The sequence below is a fragment of the Erithacus rubecula genome, assembly GCF_903797595.1.
Source record: "Erithacus rubecula genome assembly, chromosome: 2".
Taxonomy (NCBI): Eukaryota; Metazoa; Chordata; class Aves; order Passeriformes; family Muscicapidae; genus Erithacus; species Erithacus rubecula.
The window spans coordinates 3,493,686-3,521,546 of NC_136685.1; the positions used below are offsets into that span (position 1 = coordinate 3,493,686).

General features: G+C 41.2%; 1 protein-coding gene across 1 annotated transcript in view; it reads left to right on the forward strand.

The window, feature by feature from the left end:
• Window positions 1-27,861, forward strand: part of PKHD1 (PKHD1 ciliary IPT domain containing fibrocystin/polyductin) — a gene marked incomplete at its 3' end in the record, with an annotated part of 229,888 nt that overhangs the window by 175,819 nt on the left and 26,208 nt on the right. Inside the window, exon 60 of the mRNA XM_079298284.1 lies at window positions 25,946-26,951. Within this exon, the coding sequence (XP_079154410.1) occupies window positions 25,946-26,951 (1,006 nt within the window). The remainder of the gene's footprint in view (window positions 1-25,945; window positions 26,952-27,861) is intronic.

Below are 27,861 nucleotides of genomic sequence, written 5' to 3' on the forward strand. Positions count from 1 at the left end.
TTTTGGTACTTAAAATGGGGTTTTTAAGAGAGATGGGGGTAGATAATTTTAGCAGGTCGTGCTGCAATAGGACAAGGGTTGAAGGCTTAAAATAAGAAGGTGATCAACTTAGATTAGATAAAAGGAGAAGTTTTTACAATGAGGGTGGTGAAACACTGACACCAGGGTGTCCAGAGAGATGGTAGTGGCTGCTTCATCCCTGGAAACATTCCAGACCAGGTTGGACAGGGCTCTGGTGTAGGTGGTCTCAGGGTTATATTCTTTAACCATGGGGGTGGGCAGGCCCTGTCACAGGGTCCCCAGAGAAGCTGTGGCTGCCCCTGAATCCCTGGAAGTGTCCAAGGCCAGGCTGGATGGGAATTGGAAAAACCTGGGATAGTGGAAGGTGTCCCTGCCCATGGCAGGGGGTGGAACGAGATGATCTTTAATGTCCCTTCTAATGCAAAGCATTCCAGGATTCTAAGATTCTATGACATGCACACCAAAAATCAACAGAAAGTGCACAACCATCCATCCATCCACCCATCCATCCATCATCCATCCATCCATCCATCCATCCATCATCCATCCATCCATCATCATCCATCCATCCATCCATCCATCCATCCATCCATCCATCCATCCATCCATCCATCCATCCATCCATCCATCCATCCATCCATCCATCCATCCATCCATCCATCCATCCATCCATCCATCCATCCATCCATCCATCCATCCATCCATCCATCCACCCACCCCAGTTTCAACAACAGTGCTCTCAGGACAATGACTTAATAGATCATTTTAGCTAATGGAGCTAAAAGTGTTGAAAGCTTGGGCCAAGAGGTTGCTACACGCAAAAGCTGCATTTTGCAAAATAATTACTGAGACAAAACATGCAAAATCTTCATTTGTACAGCATAGCTTTGATACAAATGTCATCACTCTAGCAAAGTTCAAAGCACATGTGGCTGACACTATGTGCACCATGGAGTTCTCAGGATATGTAGCATGAATATGATATAATGCTTAGTTAAAATAATTAGTTAAAGAACATATTCATTTACTAGTGAATTTTTGGAGAAACAGCTCAGGGCTTTGGAAAAAATAAAAGTTATGAACTGAGACTGTGTGTAAGAAACTGGAAAATAAATATTTTCATCTGGAGTGGTTATGTTGAATACTCAGTTTTAGATCATGCCAAGAACATGTTTATTAACTTAATATGTAAAAATTTATATTCCTTTCAATACACAAACACATTAATATGTTATGATAAATATATTTATGAATATATGTGGTTATACAATTGTTCCACATTCTCCAATTGCTGGGAAAAAAGACACACAACCAGTGAGGCAGCTACCACAGCATCATAAGGTGCTTTTGAAGAACTTTTCAGTGAAAAGGTGTGGGAGATTTTTTCTTTTTTTTTTTTTTCTCTATTGTAGGCATGATAAATTTGACAACAGCACCTCATTTTGTATTAGAAAATAAGTTGTCAAGACAAGGTAACAATGGAAGTCGTTGACCTGTGCAATATATTGGGCTTCTGTTATTTGCTTTTTTTTTTTTGCCTTTGTCTTTCCTATTATTTTTTTTTTTCCAAATCTGGGTAACTGCCCAATAATTCTAGTTTCAAAAGGCCCTATTTTCTGGTTGCTTGAGTAAGGCAACTTGAATTAAAGCTTTGGCATAGCTCATTCTTAAGAGACCAATATAGAATTTAACTTCTGTGTTTGACAAGCTAATTGGCCAAGGTTTAAAACCATCAGTTATGCAATAAAACTGTATGCAATTAATTAAAGGCAGCCGATTATTTTCAGTCAGGCTCTGTTCCTGAAACATCCTCCTACTCACTAATAAACTTTGTTCCTGAGGTGGTTTTTCTGAAATTAATAAGCACATTGCAAAACCAGGCTAAACCTGTCTCATTGTTTGCTTCCCATGCTCAGTAGGATGCAACAGTTACTGGACTGAAAATGAAGTTACATCCCTATAAGCTCCATATTGAAAGGGCAATATTTTATTCTCCTCCACAGGACTGACAGAATCACAGAATCCTTTAGGTTGGAAAAGTTCTCTAAGGTCATCAAGTCCAACCAGTACTGCCCAGTCCACCACTGAAGCATGTCCCAAACACTGAACACCTTCAAGGATGGTGATTCCACCACTCCCTGACCAGCCTGTTCCAATGCCTGACCCCTTTTCAGTGAAGAAATTGTTCCTCAGACAGATTATAGAATTAGCTGATCAAAAGCACCTTGCAAGTTCAAGCTTGCACCAAAAAAGAAATATGAAAGAAATAGCAGATACAGCTCCATTGGATAAATAGCTGGAAGAAATATTTGGCAAAAATTTCCCTAATAGCTGTGACAGTTCTTGGATCTTCTTGTACCTCTTGTTGCAACTCATATTAAATTAATTACATTTTCTGTTCATGTCTCACTCTGAGGATTGACCACAATTAAAAGCACAGCTCACATTGGAGCAGGGCTGGGCTGTCCCTGGTCTCTGTGCCTTAGGAGATGGACACAGCTGCTTTCTTTTCATCTCTGGAGAGAGAGCTAAGAGATAAAGCAGCAGCAGGATGTGTCAGGAATGAAGCCAGGTCGACCTGTCCTTGCTTTGGGGTGGAGGAAAAGGCTGTGCCACTTGTTGAGGACTTTTCCATTTCTTTGAATAATAGAATCACGGAATTATTTGGGTTAGAAGGGCCCTTAAAAATCACCCATTTCCACCCCCTGCCATGGGCAGGGACACCTTCCACTGTCCCAGTTGCTCCAAGCTCATCCAGCCTGGCCTTGGGCATTGCCAGGGATCCAGGGGCAGCCACAGCTTCTCTGGGCACCCTGTGCCAGGGTCTCACCAGCCTCTTAATAAACAATTTCTTCCTATTATCTAATCTAAATCTACTATTCTTCATCTTAGACCCATTTTCCCTGATCCTATCTCTATATAGCCTTGTAAAAAGTATTTCCCTTAATCCCCTTTTTGATACTGGAAGGCTGTTATTAGGTTTCCCTAAAAGTTATTATAAATTATTAAAGCTGTAATTAGAATCAGTTGAAAGAATTTTTTTCATTGCAGGAAAATGACATTATGTCTCCCTTATTCTTTGAAACCACAGAGCAAGGCATCTAAATCAGCTTTAGAGAAATTATTCTGCCAGCTGCCTGTGCAATCAGCTTCAAGTGGCTGCTTTGGATCCTTGTGTAGGGAGGAAAACCTGTTTTCTCCTTTCCATCTCCAGACCCCAAGGGTACAAACTTCCTCAGCCACTCAAATTTGTGTCTGAAGGAAGAAGGAAGCCCAATGGAAGTCAGTGACCACACATAACAAAAACCATCCCTTGCTCTTGGAAAAGCTGAGGCTCTCTGGAAAAAGCTCTGACCTCATGTGTGACTGAAGGGCACTCCAGAGAAAAGAACCCCAAATAAATCAGAGATGAAGTCCAAAACAGTGTCTTGAAGATAGGAATCCTACAGAACTCAAGGAATGGCTTAAAAAATCAGATCCAAATTTTAGCATGTTTTCAGTGTAATATTTGAGGCAGTGATTACTTTGGGAAGAATAATCAAAATTTATAGACCAACTTCTTTTCTCATATCCCCTGAATTCCAAAGCAGCCATTAATTCAGGATAGTTTGACCTGAAGGTAAAACAAATTCCTCTACTATTTGTTTATACATCCTGTCCCACCCAATCTTTTAGCCATTCCAATCTCCAGTGGCAAAGTGTCCCAGAATTTGTATGACTGGCACTTCTGGGCATCCATAGGAATTCTGATTGATAGCCAGTACCTCTATGTATTATTGCAGACTGAACAAGTCACTTGTTCAAAACATATTCATGCTTTGGATTTTTTCTGTTTTTTTTTTTTTATTTATTTTATTTTTGTTTTTTTTTTACTGTTCTCTGCAAAGTGAGTGTGGGTCCCCATTAAGCAGAAATCAGTATAGAAGTTTGTTTGTTAACTTTTAGTGATTTTATGTAGATGTTGTTTTCAAAGAAGCCCTTTGTAACTAATAACTCTTCACTGCAACCCTGGAAGGCTCACAAGTTATGGGATGGTGGTTTAGGCAAGAGGGTGGGTGGGAAAAAGTCAATAATAATACCAATAAAAAAGCCATATTTCTGATCAAAGCAGCAAGTGCTTGAATAAAGATTATATTAAAAAGAGAAAAATGTAGAGGTCTTGTTAAAATCTTTGGGTTAGTGTCCAGTTATGTGGATTTTCCCTCTAGTGCTTATTCTGGCATTCATTAAACCCTGATAAGTTACATAGAAACACTTGAAAGAATGATTAGAAATGCTATGTGTGAATAATAGAATTGCTTAAAGGGAAATGGAAATTTTTAAAGGGAAATGCATACTGACATGGAAAGTGAACTTGTGCAATTTTCTCATTGTCCTGGGTTATTATCTTATTCTTCTTATTTTGAGAGTGTTGAATTTGTATCCTTTTATGTTCACAGTTTGGGAGCTGCTTAGGGAAATAATATTGCTGCAGTGGGATTCAGATGTGCTGAAGGTTTTTTTAAAAGTAAAGTGTCTTTTTTTTTCTGGTATCTTTCTTTGAGAGGCTGAGGCTCAAGTTTGGAGAGGAAGGGAATTATAAAGAGAAAAATTCCAAACCAAACAGGGCTTTCCTCTCCAACCTCCTGTGCTCTTGGGGTGAAAGTTGTCATAATTCAGTTTCAGATGACTTTTCACAGGTGTTTCTTAGTAAATAGGTCCAACAGAGTCTATTTTTGTATGGAAAGGGCATCTTGCCAACAGGAATGACAAGGAAACCCTTTCTGTTGTAGGAAATGATGCAGCCAGCACCTTCAGGAGAATAAAGGTTTATTTCTTGTTTACTTGGTGCTGCTATTTAACCAACCAGAGTATTAATGGCTGCAATGGCAAGCACTGGAGATTAAACCAAAATTAACCTGTTACCATGAGAACATGTTCTATTCCTTTGCTCTGCTCTTTATGTTACAGAAATAATATATCAGCACTGAGGCAGAGGGGAGCAGAGCTGATCCTGTGGTTGAATTAGGAAGTCAAGCTATAAAAGCCCTAATCTAAACTGTGGGATAATGAGATGTCAGAGGATTTTCTGAGGTCCACTGCTGATCACATCATGTTTGTTTAGTAAGATGGGACTGTTTTCACTGAGTGAAAAGCTTAGATTTCATCGAGAGAAGTTTCAAAACCAGCCTTCAATACTTTAAGCCACAGTGATTTAATGGGACATGGAAAAGCATTTTTTAAGCCATTTTGAGGTTTTGTGCTCTACATGAGCTATATGTGGATATAACATCAACATGCCTTTCCTTGCCAGTTATCCAATGGAATTTGAGAAGTGTTTTCCCCTTGTATTTTCTATTTTGACTGTCAAAAAATATCCAAGTCAGAGGATGAAACCCTGCACCTCTGATCTCAATGTCTGTGTTGACACAACTCTCGAAGAAGGTTCTGTGGAGAAACTCAGCCACAGTGAGCTCCCAGATCCATCCACCTCTCACCCCACAGAGGAAGATGATGGCAGAGTAGAAACACCTGAGGCCACCCACTGACAGCAGGTCCATGGGTCCTTTGTGGTCTGCAAAGATTTCAAGCAAACTGACCCTCAGAGAATCACATGTGCTCTGAAAAGTGGTTTTCCCTTATTTCTAGGACCTGTAATTCCTGGTTTATTGCTGCTGTGGGTGAGGTCTTGCACTGTGCTAAGGAGAAGGTGTAGATGTATTCTGAATATTGTTGCATAGGGTTACACTAACCTGTTTTTGCAAAGAGACATTCAGGGTAAACTCAAAAGATTCATCTTGCCTACCTGAAATAATCTCTCCCTAAAACTGATGTCTAAGATGTATAAATTTCCTGTTCAAGGTGTTGATTTCTCTCAGCTGAAGGAAACATGCTCAGGCTCAGACACTCATGTCAAAACATACAGACTAGATAAAAAGCCAGACCTGAGAGAAAGCATTGCATGGAGACTATTTCCCATGGGGATGGGGATGTTCCCTGATTTGGTTTTGTAAGACTCCTTCATAATTTTGCTGGTGAAAATGTAGTATTGCAAAACCATGGTCATCAGGATTGGATTTTCTGGTGAGATCTGGAAGAGACACTCACTTCTTTCTGACTGAAAGGGAGGAGGTTTAGATTAAATGTTTGGACAAAATTCTTCCTTGTGAGGGTGGTGAGGCCCTGGCACAGGGTGCAGAGAAGCTGTGGCTGCCCCTGGATCCCTGGAAGTGTCCAAGGCCAGTCTGGATGGGGCTTGGATCAACCTGGGACAGTGGAAGGTGTCCCTGCCCATGGAAGGGGATGGGAACAAATTCATCTTTAAGGTCCCTCTCCACCCAAACTGGTCTGTGGCCCCGTGATTTTACTGTTATCACTTTCCCTCCAATCCCTGGACTAATTCAGTATCAAATTTTAGGTAGATTGGGCTATTTTAACAATGCATTGAGATGACTGGTGAAAACTACATAAAGCTCCTCCTGTTGCCAACACATTTATGCCAAAAATTGAGCAATATTAAACAATTATATTCTGCATTTTTGTAAAACCAATAGTACTCTTAGTTTTTTCTGTAAAAAAAATAGTTTAACCTTCACCTTAAATACACACCTTAAATGTGTGTTTTAACTGAATGTACACATAACATGCTATGTTTGTAATATATGAAATAAAGTGTGCATATATATATTCATATATTTAGATTGCAAGGTAATAATAGATAGTAGATGCATAACAGGCTTCTGCTGCCTTTGGTGTACAGATCATGCAATAGTGGAGCTGTCTCTTCCTTTCTTCCTGCTGCCACAATCCTTTTGGTCACCATCACCCTCCTGCAGTCCAGTGATCTAAAAAACGAGGACTGGCAGTGACAAAGCATCAGAGGGAAGCTAAAATCCGTGTGGCATGTGACATAGAGAAAAGGTCACATTGCCCTGCATCAGCCTTCTCTTAAGTCAAGTTAATTAATGGTTCTTTTTTTTTTCTGATTCGACTGGATGGGCCTGCAGGCAAAGCTCTGTTTGTAATGGCACCGTGCTCTGGATCACCCAGCCTGGCTGTGCCCCTGCCTGCCCCCAGTCTTCAGGCCAGGAGGCATCAGCTCAACACTCCACTCACTTTTCAGGTGTGTGGATTGCTCCCAAGCCACCTGGCAAAGGGAAATAGTGAGCCTGATCTAAGTGACTTGCCTTTGAAAATCCAAACACTGGCATGAGCACTATGGACAGGGGATGCAAATAAAGTCTCAGATGAGAAGCCACGATAATTTCAGCCTCCTCTGTTGTGAATGTACAGTGGATCCCTGTTATAAAAGAAAAAGAATAATTTCAAAATATGAAGGGTGATTGAAACAAAGAGGCAAAATAAATCCCTGCTCCTTGCTGAATGTCTGAACTGAGCAGCAGTGTGTGCCTCTTTCCTCATCTCTGCCTCCACCTTGCCTGGGAGGTGGTTCATGATATGTTTTATTGGGCATGGTGGTGTTTGGTTGAAGGTTGGACTTGATGATCCTGGAGGTCTTTTCCAACCTGAACAGTTCTCTGATTCCATGATTCTATGATTGTATGGTTCAGCAATTCTATGATTCACGAGTCTGTGATGTGTTTGTGTCCTGTTCCCTGGGTGTGTGTGCACAGGTGTTGTTGGCTGAGGTGGTGTCCATGACCCTGGACCTGCCTGGGGTCCTCCTGAGGGGTCTGACCTCACATTCCCATTATCCTTCCCTGTCTGGGTAATTTACACACAGTTCCAGGCTCTGCTTCTGGCTCCTCCTGGCACTGGTGGGTCTGCTGTGGGTCAGCCCTGTGTGCCTCTGAACCTGAGCTCAGAGCAAATGTTTCTTTGCACACAGTGTCATATGGTAAAATATACAGCAAGAGGTTTTACTGAGTTTCATAGTTCTCACCCAAGGCAAGGGCACACAACAGAGTTCTCTCCAAAAACCACTGGTGGTAGAGTACTGGTGGTGTAGCCACTCCTCACTTATTCTCCCTTTTTCTCTTGCATTTGCTCAGTGTGTCTGTAAGAGGATTTACACAACTTTTTTTTGTGATTGTGACACATATTTTAGGGACACATTTTTCATCCACTGTTTGCCAGAGCATCTAGATTAGAGAGATGCCCATGTGTGGTGAGCTGATTTGGTGGCACCACCAAACATCAGGGTATTTCCCACAATTAAATGTGGCCAGAACCTCACTGAACTCACAGATTAAGACTGACTGTTGAAGACCAGAGTTCAGCCCAGCTGCATCAACCTACAGAGACATAAAATGAGTAGAGACAGGAAATCATTGCTCCTGGAGTGACTCCAGTCTTCCCTAACCCATCCTCCTTGCATTAATTAAGGTTGCAGTGGGTAGGCAGGTTTCCCTTCAGCTGTTGTCAATCTATTTCCTATTTCCAGCAGGGAAATAACAGCCAGGAAATGACTGAGTTGTCCCTTCCTTCTCTTCCACTCAAGTTCAAATCCTGCTCTTGCAATAAACAGAAGGCACACACCAACTATTTGGTTTCCTGCCTCATTAATAGTGATCTTAATAATATCCACAAATACTTTGGGTTTTTTTTTCATTTTCAATATTTTTTGAGTAGAAGAAAATGTCAGTAGCCCAATGGAAACTGTCCCTGCCCATGGCAGGGGCTGGAACTTGACAATATTTGAAGATCCCTTTAACCCAAACCATTGTGTGACTCTGAACTTCTAAAGAGTGATGATGTTCAGCAACCTTCAACAACCCCAAAAGAAGGCCAAATATTTCACAAAAAATCTACTTGGTCTCCTCTGGGTGTGAACTCTTCTCTTATACAGACCCAGAGATAATCTGAGCTGCAGGTTTCTCTTTCCATTTTCTTAGGCTTGGGATACCTAAATTGGGATACACCTGCCTGGTGTGGTCTCTGCCCTCTGTTAAATTTTGCAGGTAAAATTGTGGGCACAGGAAAACTCTCCAGGGGCAGAAGTTCATGTGGACATGGGTGATATCCATGCTAGGATGAATAAAATGACACAGAGGTGCAATCCACTGCCCTGAAAATATGTTTAACACAGTCCCTTGCATGCTGTAGTCCTGGCCAAGAAATGCTCTCCCAAACAATTCTTGGGTTCTTGGGTGCAGTTTGGGAGTTTTTGTGTGCCAAGGAACATTCCCAGCTGGTCTGGTGGATGTAACCATCCTGTTTTTGAAGCTGAGCTAGTTTAGAAGATGAATGCAACCAGATCAACCAGGCCTTGGTGTCTGGGAATACTCCTGGGCACATTTAATTTACTGGTGAAGATGTAGACAGAATGTCTCTTCAGGACCATCCATTACTTAAATATCTGTGTTGAAGCTGATTTTTTTGCACTAGTCTGATTGTTTCCCACTGCCTCTGGTTTTAAAGATCTTATTTTCTCCTTTTGGCTGCTGTAACTAATCTGGGATGTGATGTGCTATCTTCATAAATCCATGCTCTGTGGTTTTACTCAGTCTTCAAAGATGCTCAGGTTCCAAGAGCTGCTATTTCTTTTTCATTTTCCATCTCTGAGGTGATTAAGCACCTCTGACTATAGTGATTTAATTAAAAATCATCCTTTCTCTTGTGCAGTTTATGTGTTAAGTTTTTTGAACAGTGTTTATTCTTTTTTTTTTTCCTTTTTATGGTATCTCATCTATATTTAGATAGTCAGCAAAGTCATTGCTGACTCTGAGTATGGAGAGTTGGTAAAGAAAAAATTGATGGTGGCAACCTCATTTTTAGCTCTATCAGTCCTTCCCATCTCCTGAGGGGCTTGAAATTGGACATATCCTCATCCCTGGAAGTGTTCTAGGTCAGGTTGGGTGGGGCTTTGAACAGCCTGGTCTAGTGAAGGTATCCTTGCTTATGGCCAATTCTTAGTGTGGCCATTTATATAGTCATTAAAATCCCTTTTGCTCCAGACCAGATTGGCTGCATTCAAATTGGGATGGTCACAAATCACATTTAGCCTCAGACAGTTCCTAGACACAGTTTTGGTCAGTGCTAGCTGACCTAGACATGAAAACATGCCAAACATTGTTCTAGGAATGTAAAATATTTGTGATTGAGTACTTGGTCTAAGGCATAAACCTTCATAAGTGTGGACATAGCCTCAGTGTACCTCTTTTAAAGACTTGTGAAAAATGTCTGTGTGCCAGAAGGTGGAAAATGTATGACTCAAGCTTTTGAGACTTTTCATCATGGACAGCATGTTTAACATGCCATCCCTATCCCAATCCTAGACAAAGTAAAGTCTCTGTGGCAGTTCAGATGTTTATTCTGTTCTTTTTCTGTCCTTTATGAAAGAAATTCAACCCAACAAGATCTCAGACATTGTTCCTGTCTTCATAGCTAAGTTGTGAGGTGTTCTGACCCTCTTCAATCCACATTGGCATTACTAAAATTGAGAGTTCTATGAGAGAAGTTTGGTCTCTGTGAGTAGAAAAACTGACAGGTTACTGTTCCCCTCAATTCTTTCTTATTAATCTCTCAAATATGGAATAAAAGCAAGAGCATTGGCAAAATAAATCCTGAGGAAGCAAAGGATAGTGCTGAGTGATGTCTTCTGGTTCTTTCAGTGATTTCTGCTGCTTAGAGCAAGGAGTAGAAAAATTTGGAGAGTACAGGAGATGCTTGGGCAGTCTTCAAATTGGCAATTTTCATTAGTGCTGGTTGCTCAAATTGCATGTAAGGGTAGAGCCAGAACCATCCTGGTTCCCAACATATTCTATGCAGAGGCTTCTTGAATAGTGTCTTTATACTTCTTTTAAATGTTTTTATCACTCACTATTGAATGGACAGAGAAGAGATCTCAGTTTTAGTAGTTGTTCTCAAACTTACTGTGTACAATTTGAGATTACTTGGGAAAATATTAACTACCTGGGCTTGGATAATATGAAGAATCTATTACTGGACTGTAGCTGTCAGGTCCTTTTTTCCAGCAGGAGGAGGAGGTGAATTGCCCTGCTGGAATTGGAGTTTGGATCTGTGTAGGTCTCTGTAGGGCTCAACTCCTAATAGTAAATCTCCCTTTCTCTTCCTGCTCACTTTCTTCCTCTAAGCCATCAGAGGAGGATCTCACTGACAGCTTTTGGAGCACAGCAAAGGGGAGTCTGCAGACCCCTGGCCATAGCACCATCCAGGCAGATAATCTGACCTGTTCTCACTCCAGAGCAGCACTGTCAGTTTGCACAAACCATCAGGATCATCTCCAGACAGCCATGGGAGCACTGTTGTGGTGAAACACGGGGTATTGATCTCCCCTGATCATCCTGTTTGCTCCTGGAGGTGCCTGGAGGTGAGATGTGGAGGTGGTGCCTCTGAGATGTGGCGTGGGGCTCTGATGGCACAAACCTGATCAACATCCATATGTCCCTTGGATGCCTGCTGGATGCTCATGCAAAGGTCAGGCATCTTTAGTGCTCTCCCAGAAGGTTTTTAATGGAGTGAGCTGCTAGCTTTTATCCTTCCTCATAATTTCATGAGGCAGAATCCCCCCCCCTCCCCCAGGCAAGCAGCCAGCCTGCCACCAGCTATTCCCTTTAAAATTATGATGAAGCTTGAAATAAAACACAGCCACAGACTGAACCCACTAACCCTCAGTCCAAAGGTATTAAGGCTGCTGGTTGAGAGAGACAATATCTAGTTCTTGGAAATGTTTTGCTTCTAGCACCCCTGGATGATTAAGAAGAGAGGACTTGGCAAAAAAGATAATGATTCTGTATTTGCTGTGGAAATGACAAGTGCAATTAGAATTGCCAACTGAGTTGTGATCAAAATTCTGATTAATTACTTACTGTTATTTCACAGAGAAGAAATTAGTGCGTATCTAATTGGCGTTACTGAAATGTATTCTGTGCCTCCCTTGCATAAATTAAATGTAAAGAACAAATCCACTGCGTGTCCATGAGAAGGAGAGAAAGGGTTGGAGCAAAAGTGAGTGTGTGATATTGGGCAAGATCCTCAGGTGATGCAAATCTGCTGAAATCCCTGGCTGGTGAGGCTCAGACCCGGGATGCTGAAAGAGGTGCTTTGATTTGGGTGTTTACTGGGGGTCTGTGCTGTATGAAAAGAAGAGGTCAGGCTGGAGGATCACAGCAGCCTTTCCTCCAGTCTTATCAAATCTCACTCTATCAAAACCAGTCACAGCAGTATGAAATCCTATTTTCAGCTTGTGATACCACAGCACCAACCCCCACCATACCATCAGAGACTCGCTATCGTATGATTTTTGTTTGCTTATTTATTTCAATTTCAGCTCTGCACATGCTCCAGGCACATATACAATAATGGCAATTACACATTGTACAAAGCACATCAATAATTTTAGTATGAAAGAGAAGGGAAAGGCAGAGATTCGAGTGCTTTAATCGGCAGGACCACATTATGTCAATGAAGCAGGGACACGGAGGACTGATTAGATAAATTCTCCCTTGCAGTTCCAGCACCCAGCACTGAAGTGCCCACCATGTTCTGAAAATTAAATGCATGCATTAAAAATGTATCTGCATTTATTTTCCCTCTGGTGTCTTTTTTTTTTTTTTTTTTTTTTTTTTGGCTTTTCTAACAAACAGAATCTTGTGGAAAATAAAAAAATTTTCCCTAGGTGGGAGTTTTGGCAGTGCATTTGCTAATTTTTCTTTGGGGATGAGATGAGCTTCCTCCTCTTCTCTGCTCCCCTCAATTAACTTTATTCTTCAAGTTGAAACAGGAGAAAGGTTGCAGAAGTGGGGAAGCAAAGAGACCCTCTGGTTTTGTTAATCTGTGGAATTGTTACTTTGAAAGAAGTTATTTTCCTAAACAGGGGTGTAACTTCTTGCATACTGTAAGTGTAGCTGCACTGAATTTAAAGGGTCATTTCAATAATCCCCACAATTGTGATGAACTCCAGCAGCCCTATTAATTACCTTGCAGCATCTTGCCATTATCCTTGTCTTCCCTTGCCTTTGGCCTATCCTCATTACAGTGGCATAGAAATATATGTCCAAGCTATAAAATATTCTTTTTTTTTTTTTTTTTTAATTTCCCATTCTTTCCATAATGACCTGGTGTCCTGCCTCTTAAACAAATATTTCACTTCCACCCACTTGAGTCTGAAAGGGCACAGCCATCACCAGCCAGCTGTAATGTCCTTTCTTTTCCTGCTTTCCTTTCTCTCCCTCCCTTATCTCCATGATCTTCTCTTCCCTGTCTCCCTCCCCCCAGACAGCTTTATTAAATTCAGATCTCTACTTCTGAGGCCTCTCTGTCTGAGCTCCTGCTCCATGTGAGACATGGAGAATGAAAATTAAAAAAAAAAAAAAAATCAAGATTCCCTTATATTCCTCCTCTCTTTAATGTTCTTGGCAGCACAGGGATGATTTTCACAGCACACCCTCCTGGCTGGATGTTCAGGTTATTGACTGTTGTGCTGCCATTTAGCATTATTTACCATTTTGGGACCCCAGGGAAACACAACATGCACGAAAATATGAATCCATTTTTGACAACTGACAACACATGCCTGACATAAAGTACCACCCTTTTGGGAAGGATTTGGGTTGGAAAGGGGAATTACACACAAACAGAATTTATGTGCCTTTCATGGAGGTTGGTTGTAGCCCAGATTGTCTTGATAAGGCAATACAGGTGTGGAAATGTCTTGCACCAGTTTTCTGCCTGCTGGATTAGCCTTGGTATTTAGCACTGAGTACTTTGTGTCCTCTGACTCTGGAATGAGCCTTTCCATCCTTGTGGGGTACAAACACAATCTGCTGTGTCCTGTGACTGGCACATGAGATTTGTGAAAACTGAGCAAACCCTGCCAGATGGGCTCTTTGAAGGCTCTCCAAAACGTCTTGGCTCTTCCTGGCACTGAAAGACACTCCCTGATGGCCCAAACCAGCAAAAATACTTGTGGAGGTTCCTGCTGAGAGCTTTTTAACTGAGCTTTTCAACTGATGTGTCCAGAAAATTAAATGTGTTCTGATATTTTTGATGACAGGGAATAAACAAGTGAAAATCATGCTTGGGCTTCTCTGATGGGTGTGTCTGGCAATGCAGCTTTTATATCAAAATAAACCAGACCAAGATTGTCCATGCTGACAATTCTCTTCATAAAATAGATAATGTAAACTATTATGCATGAAGAGTGTCCTTTAAATTCCAGCAGGATGCCTGACCTAAGAAGCCTTGGAGAATCCTGAATTGTTCTGCCTATCCTAACATGTATCAATGTTTCTTTTTCTTCTTTTTTTTCCTGATGCTAAAACACTAAAAACTCTCAAAGAAAAAAATCTGCCTAATGCACCTCTCTGGTTTCCTGTGCACAGATAATATTTTCTCACCTGACAGCTTTGATGAGGTTTTGAAGAAACTGAATATTTTTATACTTAGCTTCATAATGAGAGCAATGATAAATAAACACATAGTGCCCCAACACCAAGAGTCTCAAAAATGTTATTGACTGTCATAGTTTAGGACTTGAGCATAAGGTAAGTGCCCTCAATAACATTTATTTTCTATTTTCCACAATGATCTGGAGGATTGCCTGGTGTAGGAATGCAGCTTTATAATTTTATTGTCAGATGGGGTCAAGACATCAGCTGTTTTACATTGGCCTCATGCTGTCATCAGCTAGACCACCTGAGGAAGTGGCCTGCTGGGAATGCATTTTAACCATCCAAACAGGGCCATGCAAAGCTCTGCAAGCTCAACCACCAGAAATTACAGGGAGAAGCAGAGAACAAATGGGCTCTGGTTTTACTTCCTTCTAACACCATGCAATGGGCTGTCAGTTCTTTTTTTCTGCTTCCCATTGCAGCCAGAGATGTTTTCAGACTAAACAAGTCCCTGAAACCTGAAACTTGGCCATCCCTTATGGAAGTACCCTGTGCAGCACCGTTAATAAATAAAAAGTTAAGAAAAATATGAAGACAACCTTTCCACTATTAACAAAAGACTCTTCAAAGCTACTCTGTTGCTCTGGGCTTTTACAATAATAAGCTGAAAAAATACATTAGAGAGCAGACTCCTTTCTAGCCACTTCATATTTCATTTTGCCTCTCACTTGTCTATTTATTTTCACGTCTTTCCTGATTACTTCTCAATTGTAGAAAGACAACATTAGGCACAATGAGTTTTAAATATACTCCCTGGCCAAAATAACTCCAAGGGCTGTCTGAAATTTCAAACAGCTCACTAGTAAGTCTGGAATAAAGCAGAAAGGAAGTGATGCTTACTACTTAGAGGAGGGTAATCAGGACTGGTAGGTGATTTCAGTGCTCCACTTATTATTTTTCTCCATGGGCATCACACAATCAGGAACAATGTGACTCTTCCATTCACCTTTATATGAACATGAAGAACACTGTCTGGTACAGTACAAGAAATGTTCCACCCCCAAATGTACTCTTTTCCTGTTGGAGCTGTCCAGAAGGTTTGGGATGGGACAAGGAACAGACCTTGGACTACCTAAAATAACCACACATGAATCTAACAACTATTATCAAAATAAACCCTCAAAGCTTCTTCTAACCCTCTTGAAAGCATCTGAAGGTCTGAATGAAAATGTCATTTGGGTCACAGATCTTCCCCAAATAATTTTCAACCCTGGAAGCTCCTCTGGACATGCTCTAACCTGGGAGTTTTGTCCTATGAAACTCAAAAGCCTGAAATATAGACACTATGATTTGTGATAAAGCCCTCAGAAGCTTGATGTAACTTTGCAGTTAGCCTTGCTCTGAGTAGAGGTTTGAAATATATGACATCTGGAAATCTCTTCTGACTTATTTTTTTTCCCCATAAATTCATTGTAGGCATGGTGTTTTAGGGCTATGCCAACAGACACATTTGATTTTTTGAAAGTGGTGTTTGAAACCAGTGTGCTTCTGTTCTTGCATCCATGTTGGTTCCAGAGGTTAGAAATACATTTTTAGGGTCTTGTTCTATTTGCTCAACTTCTTTTTTGATAAGTTCTCTAATTTTGAGCTTTAAAAGATATATTTCTGAGGGCCCCTTCTGTTTCCTGTGCAAGCTGCACTGTTCAGGAGCAGATAGAGCTTTGGTTTTCAGGGAGACTGCACCTTGCACATGTGGGAGTACCTGGATGCCATGGCTTGGTCATCAGAGCTACAAAACCCTAATGCAGAATTTGACCTTTTTCAGGGTCTGCCTAAAAAAATTGTATCTTTTTTCTATCTCTGTCAGGGATGGGGGAGCTTTCTTTCTATTTTTTAGGTCGATGGTAATGACTTCATCTCCCTTCTTTCTCTCTTTCCTCTTATTCAAAACTGGAGAAGATGGTGACTTAGAAGTGTGTACAGGGCTGTCATTTCCCTCTTATTTCAGAACACATGGATTGGCCTGGCTGTTCCACATTATTAGCAACATCATTAGTGCTTGGGCTCATTTTACCCAATGGCACTGGCACTTAGTGCTGTGCTTTAATGGCCAGGTGGTGATTGGTCAAAGTTGGACTTGATGATCTTGGAAATCTTTTCCAAACTTAATGATCTGATGATTCTCAGATTCTAAAGACAGGCCCCCAGTCCAAAATATGTGTCTAGGTTCCACACATAGCCAGCAGAGACAGATACCTCCAGAAGTGATGCAATCCATCCAAAGAAAAGCAGGAATGAATGACCTTCTAAAAGTCTCTCCTCTCCCCCTCTCTAATGATTATTGTCTAGATGAACAGCTTAGACCAGACAATTAGCTTAGACTAGATGCTTAACATTTAGGCAGCCAGAATTAATGTGATGTATCCCTTCTATGTGCTCAGATAATGACTGTAGCCTTTGTGTCTCAAATTTTAGCTCTTCAATATGTTTTCATAGGTGTTCAGATTCTGCACTGTGCTCTCAGATTAATTTCAACTTCCAAGGCTTAAAATACTCACCTCCCATTACTGCTCATTGTCATAAATATGTCATGGCATAATATAGCTGTCTGTACCCATAATGAAATCCTTCTGCTTTAAGATTCAAGTCCACAGCCCATCCAGGACTAATATTGCTGAAAATCACCCTAATAATGTCACAGGGACTCTTGTGCTTGTGAACCTTTCTGTTATGAGCACAGGGTCCTGGACTGAACCTTCAGCCAGGGCAGGTGCAAGTAAGATTTTAATATTTTTTTAATAACTTAGATAAGAAAGAAAGAAAGAAAGAAAGAAAGAAAGAAAGAAAGAAAGAAAGAAAGAAAGAAAGAAAGAAAGAAAGAAAGAAAGAAAGAAAGAAAGAAAGAAAGAAAGAAAGAAAGAAAGAAAGAAAGAAAGAAAGAAAGAAAGAAAGAAAGAGGAAAAGACTCCACAGTGATAGCTGTAATTACAATGTTCCCAAAAGAAATTAATATAGCCTGCTAAAAAAATCCCTCACTTGTATTAGTTGTCCCAGGTTCCTAATTGGTCTCAAGCTCTTCATACTTATATTTTTTTTTCTAGAAAAATGATCTTCTAATTTTCAACCTAAGCCTCCCTGGTTAAAAAACTAATACTTTTATTTTGTTCTTTCTGTATTGGACATAGGAAACCAGCCTTCCTTCCTAACAATTGTTGTAAACCTTCCATAAAATAATTATGTCTTTTACTATACTAACTGAAATGTCTGCAGTATTTCTGGGCTGAAAACAGGATATATGAAATATGTTTTTTAAAATGGCATTGCTGGGGAAAATAAAAGGAGTTTTAATAATATAATTTCACAGAAAAAATGTACACAGGCCAAAAATATTATAATTTCTCAGGGAAAGTTAAAAGCTTAGTAAAAGTTTGGTATTTAGTCAAAATGTGTTATTTGTCAATGAAAAGGGGAGAAAATAGGACAAATGAAAGTTTCTGTTCTGCCCTCTCAATCTATTTCTTACAGAAATTACTGTCATTTTAAAGCTTGTTTCTAAGCCAAATATTTCCAAAAACTGCAGGTATTTGGCATTTTCCCTCTAGCCTGCTTCTAATGGAAAATCACTCAGTCTCTTTGCGAGTCAGCTCCCAGGACCAAAGAACTGTTCTCATTGGGAAGAAATGATAATAATAATAGCAGCAAAGTGGAGTTCCCTGAAAATTTTATTTTGAGGCAGTTCATTTGGTGCCCTAACTTTATTTTTGGAGAAGAAAAGGATGATTTGTCTTTGCAGTGGCTGCAGGCCAAGGAGGGAAAGCGAAGCTGAGAACCTCCCTGTCCACAACATCCATGGTCTGAATAAGAGTTCAAGTTTATTTGACTAATTCTTTCACCACTTGTCAGAGAACATACTTTTGTTTGTGGTAACAGAACAAGCTCTTTCCTCCCCCGTTTCTCCAGCGAGGAGCACAAGCTCTTGTGTGGAGCACAAATTACCGTAACCATTATGATGTTTGCTGTCAAACTCATTTATTTATGCAACTGCTGTGGAAAGGCCTGGGGCCCAAAAGCAACCCTGAAAGATTTCAGAGCCCTGGTGTGGGGTCATGAAAGGGAAAGTGAGGGGGAGGGCGAAGCCTCCACTGGTTATGAGAAAGGAACTGACACAGGAAATGGTCACATATGGCACAGATTTATTGTGTCCGGGACTTCCCATTCAAAACTCATTATATCCACAGCTCAGAGCAGTGCATGGCACAGACACATTCATTTTTAGGTCTGGCATCTGACAAAATGCTGTCCTGCTTTCAGGTGGTGCTGGTGCTGGTGGTGGTTTTATCATTCCTAGGCCAGAGAGGTGTTGACTGGAATATCATCAACAAAAACTCTGCTGTTTGCTGCCCCTCACCTTAAGTTGAGTCACAGGTATTGGTGTGACTAAAGCTTCAGTCACACTGAGGTTGCTGGTCAGGAGAAGAGAAAATTCCTCTTAAAAACACCTAAAGGAAGTCAGGATTGTCTTCAAGGGAAAGAAAATGGGAATAGCTTTGGTAGCACCATGAGAAAAAACCAGATACTTGTGGAACAGCATGTTTTTCAGAGGTGAAATTATAGGGTTGAAAAGATGATTCTCTTTGCATTTTTATTTGTCTTTCCTGGGAGACAGGACCCATCTCACACAGAGTTGGCTTTCTGGATGGTGGTTAATGACTTCAAGAGGTTTGTGAGAATAGTTTGTTTGTCTTACCTGCTTAATGACATTATCTAAAAGCTCCAATCTGGGCTGTTTAACCATTTTTCTTTCCATGCACAATAAAATATCTGGTAACACTTTTCCATGGCATTGGATCTGTTCCTGAAATAAGCATTATGGGGACCTTTGTGTTGTCACTAAAATGACCAATGTCCCCAAATCACTAATGATAATGCAGACAAAAATCCTTCCCAATTGTGTGTTTCTGATTAAGTTTAGCAAAATTATGGACAAGCTGCTCTGGGCTAGTGCTGGCAATAACAGGAATGGGCCTATACCCAGTCAAGCACCACCAGGAGCTTCCTATTGCATCAAGAGCACAGCTCCAATCTCACTTTTGTCCCAGCCAACACAGCAGTATCCAAATTAACTCCTGGATGCTTTCCAAAAATTAGCCTGAGTCAGGAGCCAGTTCAGCAATGCAGTTTGGAGGTGATCACTGTCTTCTGGAGGGTCTGTGACTTTAATACTACAGAAATGCCATTCTAGCTGGCATTGGTTGTTTTATAAGTTTTGATGGATAAAATGCTCTAGCAGCTCAGCTCCCAATGAGTCTTCTGGACACAGGTATTTCCAGATGTGGCACCTTACAATTGAGAAGATTTGTGGAATTCTAAGGAAAATTCCTTTATCCAACCTGGTTGGGGCATCCTCACTAATGGCCCTTCCAGATTTACTGACCCACCTCCTCTGAGAGGGCTCAAGATAATTTTTCCTGGCTGGGTTATTATTCTCCTCAACTTTTCATGGGTCTGTGAGACAGGTTTGGTGTTTTCTCTCAAATACAAAGACCAACAATGATCTCTCTGACTCAAGAGGTTCCTGACCTATAAATCACTGAAAGTTTGAGGAGATTTTGAGTGAACATTGCTATACGAATGCTTTGTTCTCATACCCTTTTTGATCCCTGTTGGGGAGCATTCTGACCTCAGAGAGCTGCTGGTCTCTCTTCTTAAGACTTTACTTGTGCACTGATGCTTTGAGGTCAAGAATGAGTTATTATTATTGTCTCTGGGAATGGGGAAATTGTAATTTTTTGTTCATGACTGGGACAGATATATTGTCATCTGTAACATGTGCCTTCCCTCTCAGGCATGGTGAGCTCTGAAGGGTTGATACAAACATAAAAATGTACAACTGTGTGAAAGAGGCAAATAACACTTGGTTTTACAGAGAATGAACAGTTGCAATGTGTGTGGCCATATCAAAGTACCCACACAATGAGTGCAAGAGCAAATATTTCATGTACTACACCTGTTTTACTTTGGATTTGCATGTGAAAGGAAAGGGTGAATGCAGATCTCAGAATGTGTAAGAAGAGAGTTTTACTACTGACCTTCTTTCAAAGGAAGCAGCAATAACCCTATTTTCTCTATTTGGGCATGTGATTTTACAGACCTTGAAGGAACATAGAATTTTTGAGTCCACAAATGTGGCTGAAATTGGCTGGGGGGGGGTCGGGTCAAAGTCTTTTATAGAACAACAGTAAACAGGAGAGCATAAAACCCCCACACAGAGTGATGTTATGAGACTCATTTCCTTCCAAAATAATTTTCTTTAAGAGAAAAAAATTAACAGCCTAAAGCAGTCACTCTATTTTTATTTACATGGTCCCTGCTATGAGTACATATTTGTGTGTTTGTGTGTTCCCATGGTTTAACCCCAGCTGGCAACTCAGCCTCACACAGCCCCTCACTCACTCAGCCCTGGTGGGATGGGGGAGAGAACTGGAAGGGTAAAAGGGACAAAATTTGAGATAAAGACCTTTAAACAGGGGAAGTAAAAGTTGTGTAAGCAAGCAAAGTAAAACAAATAATTCATTCACCACTTCCCATGGGCAGGGAGGAGTTCAGCCACTCCAATGGGATTCCATCACAGGTAACAGTGACTTGGGAAGACAGATGTCATCACTCCAAATGTCCTCCCCTTCCTCTTCTTCCCCCACACTTATATGCTAAGCATGACCCCACAAGGTCTGGGATATCCCTTGGGTCACCAGGGGTCAGCTGTCCTGGCTCTGTCCCCTCCCAAATCCTTGTGCACCCCCAGTCCATTCACTGGTGGGGTGAGGAGCAGAAAAAGCCTCGACTCTGAGCAAGCCCTGCTCAGCAATAATGAAAACATCTCTGTGCTATTAACATCCTTTTCAGCACAAATCCAAAACACAGCCCAAAACAGCTACTGTGAATAAAATTAACTCTGCCTAAACCAAAACCAACACACTTGTACACAAGCACACGAGAAACATTTGTACCACTGTGCCTTCCTTTGCAACCAAACTCAGAATAATTTACCTTTTCTGAATTTCCAAGGTGCTATTTCTGGACCATTTTCTTTTTCCCCTTTTATTTTCCATTTGAATGTCAGCAGGTCAAAAGGAGCAGTTAATGCTGATGAATATTTCCCCCTCAGCAAAGATATGTGCTGGCCAGCCCAAGGCCAATGAATTGCAATTTCTAAACAGTGTCCCATTTATCTCTCCCCTCCCCCTGCCTCCCCTCCTTGCTTTTATATTTTTGTAGCTATAATTGTAGTTAAATTAGAAATAACTGATGGGCAAATCCAGTCAGATGGAAAGAAAATTGTGGGAGATTTATTTTATTTTGATAAAAAACTGACATTGCCTTTTGTTTTTGTCAAAAAGAGACTCTATTTTTCCTTGTACCATGAATTGTGAAATCTATCACGAAATGGGTAAAAATTATTGAAGCAAATGGTGGTGTTAACCTGAAGGGGAAAATCATTAATGTTGATGTATTTCATTCAATTTTAAATGTAGAATTTATTTTATTTTATTTATTTGGCATTGGGGAACAAGGGAAAAGGCAGGAGACTTGTAAAGGACTCTATGTGCCTTTAAGTCAAAACATCTATTTTAAAAAATGCTCTTCTCTCCTTCCACTTCTCTCCATTTTTCTAAATAAAAGATATGATGGTGATGGTGGTAGTGGTGGAGGTTTTTTTTTTTTCCTAAGCAAAGAGAACCCCCTCGGCGCATTATTCTTTTCAAATGTGAAATGAGGTGGAAAATCCTCATTTCATGACAGGAAGGGCAAATATTGACACAAAGTTAATATTTGTCAGGAGCCCTAGAAGCAACCTGAGTGCTAAAATCTCATCTAGATGTGTGTGCTGGTGTGTTTATGTAAATAAATAAATAAATAAATAAATAAATAAATAAATAAATAAATAATTTGCCTTGAAGATGGGTGGAACCTGCAGAAAGCAAAGTCTGCTTGCTGAGGTGGAGGAATTATCTGCAGAGGGTGAACACACACACATTCCACAAATCTTTTCTCTCTCTTCTTGTGTGGAGCAGGACAAACAGGTGAATTCATGAGCCCAAAGAACACGTGTCCCCTTCCTCTGTCTGCACAAAATCCCAGTGTGAAGGCCAACAATATGTGAATATCTTCTCCATCTTTCCCACACATTTCTAATGACTATGTTTGACTCATTTTCCCCCTTTTTTTTCTCCCTCTCACACACGTGTGTGTGTGTGTGCAAACACATACAAATAGAACCTGTGTAATCCAATTTCACCCATCGCGGGGGGGTGCTTCTGGAATTTATCACTGCTATTGTTCATCACCAATGTAAATAGCACATGTCAGCTCAATATTCAGTGGTCACTCAGTATTTATTAAGTCCTGTCCACTCTGGCCTTTTTTAGAGGAAAGCCCTGGGGCAGATTAGCTGCTGGCCGTGACACGCCGCGTCACTTATCTGTTCGCATTGATTATCAGAGTCAGCTGTGGCCAGGACTCACTTTTTTCTTCTCCTCTCAGACCCCTCTTACAAGGACCCCTGCTTGGATTTTCATGAGGAAATAATCAGATTAGGGCTTCAGTGGCGAGTTCATATGGAGTTCTCTTTCTCCAATGTGCTACTAACCGAATAAACGTGTTTTGTGGTAAATTGTAAATGACATTATGATTACTAAGGCCAGCATGGGTTTCATTTAAAAGTGATCGAAATTGCAGGCTGCAGAAATTGTGACTGGCAGATAAGGCCATTTGGAAGAAGACAAGCAATGATTTGGAAGAAGACAAGCGTGTGCGTGCATGCGTGTGAGTGTGTTCAAGACACCAAGCCAGCCCCCTTTGCAAGGCAGGCAGGGCTAAGGAAAGTCCTGAGAAATCATGAAATATCATCAAATCCCATTTGTAGACATGAGAAATGTCACCAGGGGGAGATGGGGTGTTTCCAGGGGAGCTGTGGGTGAGATGTGTCAGCCTTTGTGGGCAGGCTGCTGGCGGCACACCGTGTCCTCCCAGCACTCCGGGACAATTCCAACGTCTCTCTGAGCACAGCATTTCCACTTCTGTTCTGAACAGAGTTGTTCTTCACTGTCTTTTTGCCTCCAGCACAAACTGACAGCAAAATACTACAGCAAAATACTTTCGCTGAAAAGCAAAAAAAAAAAAAAAAAAAAAAGAAAAAAAGAACAGGGGAAAGCAAGAAAAGGGAAGCAAATTTGTAAACTGGTGCCTAAAAATAGGGGGATTTGTACAGATCCCATCTCACTTGGTCATCCTCCCTGAGCAGAGCTTGACATTTATGTAATTCTATACTTCCCTTGGTGACGTGCAGGGGGAGAGCTCATTCTGGGGAATGTTCACAGACCACAGGCTGTACATGATGATTCCCCTGGAAATACATAATAGGTGAGAACCCACAGGATCCAGACTTTGAGATGTGGCTAGAGGCAGAGCCCAAAGTTACTTAATGAAATCACAGAATGGCTTGGGTTGGAAGTGACCTTAAAGATCATCCAGTTCCAACACTCCTCCCATGGGTAGGGACACCTTCCACTGCTGCTCAGAGCCTCATCCAACACTTCTCATAGTTCATTTCTTTCCTAGGAGTTTGCTACTTTTATCTAGCAGAAATTTTCACATAATGTGTCCTTGATAGGGGATGTCTTGGTGCCCTAATACCCTCTTATTATCCAGAAGTTTGTGGCTCCCAAGGATGTTGCTGTCCCTTATTTTTAATGGGAACAGAATACATGTCCCCAGGTGCTGAATGAGGAGCAGAGAGTTTTGGACATTGGCCATGCTTTGCCCAACACGTTTATGAGCACAGCTGACTAAGGAAAGAGCAGGCTGGGTGAGGGAAGGAGAAGTCTAGCTGGCTACAGCAGCAAATTCCTCCTTTGATTTTATTTTGAAGACAGGAAGGAAAAACAGAAACATACCTTTTTTTTCTATGATGCTCCAGGCAGGAATGTTTATGGTTTAGGTGCCTGTATCTGAACTCATTTACTTTTATTCTCTCTTTATAATCAGTGGTGATCTCATCATTACAGCCTCAGGCACAATTTCTCTCATCTTAAAGCAGAGACCTGTATTTGGTCAGATGGAGCACACTGTAAACTTGTAGAACCTTTCAGGACTTTTGACAAAGGTGTGGAGTGGCAGCACAAGGGGGAATGGCATCAAACTAACAGGGGTAGGGTTAAATTGATATTGCAAAGAGATTCTTTACTGTGAGGAGGTTGAGGCACTGGTTGCCCAGAGAAGCTGTGGATTCCCTATCCCTGGAAGTATTTAAGGGCAGGTAGGATGGGCAGGTCTGAGCAACCTGGTCTAGTGGAAGGTGGCCATTTTCAGGAGAATTGGAATTAGATTATATTTAAGGTCCAGCTTTTCAACTCAAACCATTTTGTAACTCCATGATTCTAACTCAGAAGATGTTGTGGATTGCATCTCTTCTCTCTAGAGCCTTCCATAAAAGGATCTTCTTGGTTTGCCTATGCTTGAGAGGGGATTTAGTGGGAAATCCTGTGATGTGTATAACAATCTTCACCCGTTACATTCAGTGAAAGAACAAAGTGTTTTCTAAAGTGGCTTTTGCACTCCCATTCATTGTGTTACACCTCCAGGTATTGTAGCTACCAAAAGAAGTCCAGGTGACACTCTGCACTTGTGTTTAAGAGACAGGATCCCACCTCTGGTCAATAAAATTATAGGATTGTAAAGTGTAATCCACATAACTGAACAGAAGTATTTTAGGGTGAATTTCATTGGTTTTAAACTGCTTTGTATAGATGGCTGGGGAATTGGGCGTGTTTCAGTTACACAAATGTGTGTTTAGTGTAATTTCAGGTGCTGTGGGGTGTCCTTGCATGGCACATGTCTTTTTTGGACCCTGTGTCACATGTCTAAGGTGCCTCAGGGTATCCCAAACAAATCTAGACACCTGCCTACGAGCAAATGATTGAAATTCCAGATCTCAACTGACTGCAGTGAGGGTTTGGACATTTGGAACATGTGAGAGTCCACTATATTTGTAGGTATCTGAATCTGGTGGTTTCTTCCACTTCTAAAACTTTATGAGGTGGTTCATCACTGGAGTAGATTAATGATGTTCTTGTCCTTTCTAGTGTTTTCTGTTTGAAGTGTAGTCTCTCTGAGTGGGACAAGACAGCATTTTGTAGGGTTAAATTATTCTTGCAAACACTTGCAGTCATACCCTGATTCATCACTATGCTACAGGTTTGGGACCAGGAAAAATGTAGAAGGCACAAGGACATGAGGACAAAGTGATGGGTCAGAAAAAAATGTCTTGTATGTATTCTCTTCCAATGGTTACTGTAGTCTGATATCTAGAAAGGGCACGGTAGGTGTATGTGATGCTTCTCTGTCATTTGTTTTCAGTCCTCAACAATTTTCAACTCCAGACATCCAGAGGTAGTTTCTCCTATTTAATATCCCTCAGTGGCCAGGCTTCTCTTAAAACTGTCTGCACTTTTATCACTGACAAAGTGACTTTAAGTTTGAAATGGGAAAATAAGGAGCTATTAAAAAAAAAATTTGAGATGATGTCTGAAATAATTAATTTTTTCCCCCCATCTCCCTTTGTTCTCTTCCAGGAATTTACAGAGATGACAGCAAGTGCCTCTTCAAGCCCTCAGTACAAGGCTACTTCTGCAAACAGACAGATCATGCACTTGTCATCTTAGAAAACTTGGACTCCAGTGTGGAGAGCCAGAGACTATTCCCAGTGGTTACAGTGATTGGCAGCTTCATGGACACCTTCACTGATGAGACCTCACATTCTTTGTGTTACTCTCCAGAGCATCGTTCTACTTTCTCCTCTGTTCTGCCCTCCACCAAACTCACCACGGTTTGCTTCCCAGACCTGGCACCTCTGGCTTTCAGACTCTACCTCCTCAGTGGCCAAAACACCACCAGGCTGCCCCTGGCCATATTCTTCACTGAACCCCTCAGCCTTCGTGTTTTCGTCCAAGGGAATTACGTCTCTCCAACCCCATCTTCTTTTTCTCAGAATGCAGGGGCAGGAGCCAATTACTTCAGCTTTGAGGACAACCTCCTCCATGTTCTCCTCCATGAGCAGGAACCTGTGGAAGTAGTTGCTGGCCTTTCCCTTCTTGTGGCTTTCACTGTAACTGAGGATGTTGGGGAAGAGGGTGAGGTGACCATGACACGTCGATTGGCTGATTTTTTGAAGGTTGGTCATGACCAAGTCAGAGTTGTCTATAATGTGCCGGGAGGTGAAAGCACTTTGAAGGTAATCTCAGCCAATGCCAGCAAAAAGAGATATCACTGCCCTAACCTGGCATTTTGCACAGCCTTTCAGAGCAGATACAGCCCACGGGAAGAGGGGACACAACCAGGGAGCACCCGGGCTCTGCATCCACCTGATGGGGCTGGTCCATCAAGAGTGCTGATCATTGAGCTTGGTGATCTGCCAGGTCACCCAAGAAATGAGTTGACAAGTGACAGCCTAAAGAGTTTGGCCAGAACAATTATCAACACTCATCAGACTGGAGACCTTCAGAGTAGCCTTGGCTTGCCAGTTGACACCTTAATGGTGACTCAGTCAGCTTTGCTGTCCCCAGGAGAAGGTAACAGTAGGTAAGCAGCAGATGTATCATCACCAGATACTGATTTAAGTGTAATGAGGCAATTTATCCTCTTGTACTTATTAAGTAAGTTTTCCATTGACTGAAATATGACTAACCATGCTGAAACATGTTATAAAATTTCCATGACTTGCTCAGAGAAGCTGTGGCTGTCCCATCCCTGGAAGTATCCAAGACAGGGCTGGATCATCTTTAAGGTTCCTTCCAACTCCCACCATTCCATGATTCTGTGATGTTGGAGCTATACCCAAGCTGGATTCCCAAGTGTCCATTTCCATGTTCTTCTGTTGGAGCTCATGAATCTTTGGAATGCAGAGATGTCAGTGGTGCCTTAAATGAGGTACAGAGCTCCTGGAAGTCTGCATTGAAACTATAAGGAATTGGGTTAATTCTGGCTATCACAGCTCTTAAATTCTAAACTATTAAATCTATGAATGTTTGTAAATTGATGTGGCAGCAGGGATGCATTATTGACGATGGGTTGTTGCCTGAAGTATTTGAAGATCCAAACATTTCTTCATATACTTTTAAAATTTGAAGCCACAACAATCTGTTTAATCTTTTACTTCAAAATCCTGCATGATACAAGCCACTATTCTTCACTTTAATGACTTAGTGTTGATGATTCTTTTTACCTAAAATTCTAGATGTCCATCTGGTCATGACCATACAAGAGCTGGACACATTCAATACTACCTGAACATGTGCCTAGATGTTGGATGCTCTTCCTGCTCTTTCTATCATCAATACTTGCCCATTTCCTCTTGTCAGCCTCTACCTACATATGCCCATGAGAGCATCTGGTTGTTTCCTCCACTTTTGCATCAGTAACTTTCTGGGCATTGACTCTTCCTCCTCCTACTCCAGACACCTTCAGAGTAATCAAATGACTTCACTGTCTG